At 36.5% G+C, this 4607-nt stretch overlaps 1 protein-coding gene across 1 annotated transcript in view; it reads left to right on the top strand.

Moving 5' to 3' along the window:
- The first annotated feature begins 1872 nt into the window (after positions 1–1872).
- Positions 1873–4607, top strand: part of LOC113229335 (antichymotrypsin-2-like) — a 6144-nt gene continuing 3409 nt past the window's right edge. Inside the window, exons 1-4 of the mRNA XM_026462889.1 lie at positions 1873–2133; positions 2300–2443; positions 3000–3203; positions 3703–3801. Of these exons, the coding sequence (XP_026318674.1) occupies positions 2002–2133; positions 2300–2443; positions 3000–3203; positions 3703–3801 (579 nt within the window). The 5' untranslated portion in view covers positions 1873–2001. The remainder of the gene's footprint in view (positions 2134–2299; positions 2444–2999; positions 3204–3702; positions 3802–4607) is intronic.

The following is a 4607-nucleotide window of genomic DNA, read 5'->3' as shown; positions in this document are numbered from 1 at the left end:
ACGCTCTGCATAGAGGGCTGTCTGTGATACCTAAATTGAAAAGGTGTTTATTGTATGGACGGGTCATGGTCCATACAATAAACACCTTTTCAATTTAGACCGTTATGGAAGTACCCCCTTTCCAACAAACAAAAAATCATGAAAATCGGTTCACAAATACCGGAGTTATCGCGTAACATACATACAAAAAAACATGCAGTGGAATTGAGAACCTCCTCCTTTTTTGAAGTCGGTTAAAAATGAAAAAGTTTATTTCGTTTTTTTAAGGTGCTTTTACATAAGGTTGGGACTTCCGAGTAGGTGTCATCCACCTGTGACAGGAAGTCCCGCTCTTCCGTTATCTTTTAGTTGTATGAAACAAACTATTAATTTCTAAGTTACAAAAGCTAAATTAATTATACTAATTAACAAAGATGATGCAATGTGCTAAGCTTTACGAATCTAAATCCAAAAATGTTGGAAATGATAAATGTAAACTTAACTTAAATAAATTACAATAATTGTTGTAAATGACAAATGTTTACAAATGTTTATTTACCAATATCTTCAATATCTTGTACGTTTCTTTCAGAAGAACCTGCCTTACGAATGAGTACCAGAGTTTAATGAATATAATAAATTGTAATTTGCTTACCTTTGATTAGATTATTTATTTATTTATTGTTATTACACGCTAGGAATTTTGTTGATGTAGAAACTGTATAGAGGAAACAAAGTATAGAATCGCACAATTTAATAAATTTACAAACAGCGATAACTAAAAAATAAGTAAACATTGTGTTTTTTTATTTCCTGAGAGTATTGTATGAATACGTTAAGTAGTGATTATGTTCTCCGTTTCTTCAAAATTAAGTGTCAACAGCCAATTTGTCAACGCTTTTTTACAATTATACAAGTTTAAATGGTAAATGTTTCTTTTTATGTTAGCAATGTTATATAAATGTGCCGATTTTACTAAAAATTGCCTTTCGGAGAATACAGATTTAAAAATCGGTCGAGGTACTAAATTGGTTTTCCGTCTACGAGACATAAGCAGAGGGCTTTCCGGAAAGGACTGGTGTAGCTTTAGTATTGCAAAAAGGATGTACAGTTTCCTCATTGAGAGGTGACCACTAAATTGGTAAAGTTCGTTAGTAGGGAACCTGTATGGTTTGGAGTACATCATCTTAAGGATACATCGTTGCCCTCTCTCCACTTCTAAAAATTTGGTTTTATTTGCGCCGCCCAATACGACAATACAATAACTCATTATTGATTGTGCCAATATAATGTACAACTGGTCAAGTAATGTTTATATTATATTCAATATGTGAATGCCATGAAAGGAAAGCATGACTCCAAGATACTTGATAGAAGCAACCCTCTGTATTTCCATACAATTACACCGTGGTCTACCTATATTGTTACAAGTATGTATTTTATGTGTAAGTTTTTTTTTGTGACTGAGTAGGTACTAGTGTATTTAGTAAAACACATATAGTTAGTTTTGGCAATGTTTAATCTCAGAAGGTTACGTTTTAGCCACTCAGATACCCTGTGAATTGTTAAAGACACACAGAGAATTGTCTGGAAAACGCGCGACTACGTTTTTGGCTCATATCTAGTTTGTGCGTTACAAATTGGCATACAGTTTATCTAAATGTCAACTAATATCGAGTATTTAGGTTTTCATAGTTGTTACACGTAGGAAATTACCTGTTTTTTTTTCAGATTTCAATTGCGTAAATTTGTTTTTCACACAAAGTAACTTTTCGGGCTTTTACTTTTTCCATCCATTCAGTTAGCCGTAAAGCCGGTACGTATGAGTCCTGCGAAGAGCCCGAAACTTTGTTTTGTTTGAAAAAAAAACACAAATATATATGATTTATATCAGAACAAATAGTTCCATTTCCTATTTCAACTATTTCTCAGTAACTATATGTGTACAGGTGACTAGATCCCGCCTCTCTGTTTTCAGATATTCTATTGCTCCCTCTAGCAGATGTGAATTGTGAAAGTAATATGACCTCAGACGAAGACGATTTCTCGGATAACGAACATTTCCGGGAAACAAGGTCAAGCTCAGAGAACGCTCACGACACCACTGCAAGCGGTTTATCTGTCAGCGGAAAGCTGAGAAGACAGTTTGCTCTAGTAATTGTCACGTTTATAACCTAGTCCTCCGTTACCATCCATATCACCATATCGGTGTAGATAAATTTGAGTGTTTTAAATACTCGGTTCAGAATATTACCTTATTCAAAGAAACATTTATTTGCGTTTAAATTTGTTAAAATATTCTAATTTGTAATATTTTTAGTCATTATTCCTTCAAAATCCAAAAGATAATGCAGTGTGTTCGCCAGTATCTGCCCTAATGCCTTTAGGGAAACTAGTACTTGGTGCTGAAGGGGCCACTAGCAAGGAACTTCTTGCAGCTATCGGAGTAAACAAGATATCTGAGGTTAGTGTATTACTAAAGGCGCATTACCGTTATGTCGTGACAGGATAGTCGTATAGCTTAAAGTGTCGTGTCTTGTATATTTAAATGAAGTTGTTCACATAAAGAACGACAGGATTAATTGTTGTTCACGACTTTTTGACGTTACGACAACAGACTGCCGTGACAATTGGAAGATCTAGAACGACAGTCGTCAGACCATACATAAAACGTCACGATAAAAATGTGACGACAGATAATCGCAGCTTCAAACGATTCTGTTGTGCAAACGATAATGCGGCTGCCGTGAACCGGTAAATTGTCTTTACCGGTTTACGTGACTAGTTTCCACTAGGAAACAGCTAGTCACATCATAGTCGTACAACGATAAAATAAACGTCCACGGCACAGTCACGACAGATAGTCGTAATATGGGAACAGACTAGACGCGACAGTCGTCTAACGATAAATAATTACGACATAATGGGAACCCGCCCCTAATCCATTCGAAACGTAGACTGTCATATCCTTAACTGTAGATGTACGCAATCGCTCGATGCCTGGACCTGCTTTTTTCCAGGCGAAAAAGCATTTCAAAACATTGATAAGTGAATTGAGACTCATCTCTGGCGTGACATTGAACATCTGTAGCGGAATATATCTCAACAAAGAACATAAACTCATGAGTAAATTCGAGAAAGACGCAAAAAGCACATTTGGTACAGATGTAGAAAAAGTAGACTTCAATGACCCGAAACGTGCGGTTAAGAAAATCAATGCATGGGTAAGATGTCTTCAAAATTTCTTAATTGAATATTCTTTACAAAATTTCCCTGTATTTATGGAATCCCAGAGACTTTTGCAGGAAAATCATTATACGTTTGCTTTTGATTAGCTGTTTGGTATTCACAGTAAAATAGCCTGCTTGTCGGTTTTCTATCGGATACATTTCGGGGAGTGTGCACATGTACTTTTCAATTTGGTTTCACGCTCACCGATCCTCCTTCGGTCGACTAGAAGGTCCGGAACATTTCATCCTTATGTCGTTGATATACCACCTATTCGCACCAAGTGCTTTGCTTCCTCCTTTCTGACGCGTACGGCAAAGGAATGGAATACTCTACTAATCTGTGTTTCCCGAAAAGTACAATTTGGGGCTTTTCAAGGCTAGAGTAAATAGGTATTTTTTTAGGCAAACGCGTACCATCGTCGGTCAAGTTTGGTCGGTTGGCCAAGCATGTGTCTATTAATAAAAAAAATTCACTGCGTGTAATTCGTTTTAGGTATACAAGCATACAAACCACAAAATCAAAAATATATTAAAGCCGACAGACGTGTCACCATCTACGTCTGTGGTTCTGGTCAACGGTATTTACTTCTCGGTAAGACTTATACTATCGTGTTACGCATGATGGAACACAAAAAATCAAAAGATCAGAAAGATACAGGAAATTAGTTTTTCTTGTGATTTTATCCAAATATTGATCATAAGCTAAAACCATTTTCTAAACTTTGTCAATTATGCGTGTCAATAGATGACATTGTGTGTTACAAACTAATTTATAAATTAGCGCTTCTTAATATGGGTAGACGGGGCTAATCCTAAACAAAATAAAAGAATAGCCGGCACTATCCTTAAAATCTGTACAATAAGCGCCATCTAGTTGATTTATTTGTTATTACTAGAAATTAGAGTCGCTTTAATAAGTTGCAGCTTGTCAATATAAAACAAATTAGTTACAAAATAGCAATTTGGTACTTGTCGCGACATCTGGTGTACCACTAGGCACTAAGTACCCGACTACGCTGGCTTATATCGCGATTAGCAGTCCTCTTAGTTTTTTGTTTTAATGAAACCAAGTGACGAGACGAACAAGTCGTGCGCCTGATGATAAGCGACACGCCTGTCCATAGCAGTTGCAGTACCCCTCACGAGCGTTAAGTCACAAAGATGTGAGAGGCACTGCCACCCTAAGACGTAAGTTGATAACTTCCATGTACCTGTAATTTCATCAGCAGTCTCGCCCTTTAAAACCGCAGTAATGTGAGTACTACTGTTTGACGGCAGAAATAGGTAAGGTAACAGTACTACCCTGGACGAACTCTTTCACAAGGCGTTCTACCGCTATTGTTCCACGATAAATATACATCAATTACTTTCGAATCAAATTTTAAAGATTGCATAATG

The sequence above is a fragment of the Hyposmocoma kahamanoa genome, unplaced genomic scaffold (assembly GCF_003589595.1).
Source record: "Hyposmocoma kahamanoa isolate Upper Pololo Valley unplaced genomic scaffold, ASM358959v1 318, whole genome shotgun sequence".
Taxonomy (NCBI): Eukaryota; Metazoa; Arthropoda; class Insecta; order Lepidoptera; family Cosmopterigidae; genus Hyposmocoma; species Hyposmocoma kahamanoa.
The sequence above is the reverse complement of the archived record's forward strand: the minus strand, read 5'-3'. Positions and strand labels throughout refer to the sequence as shown.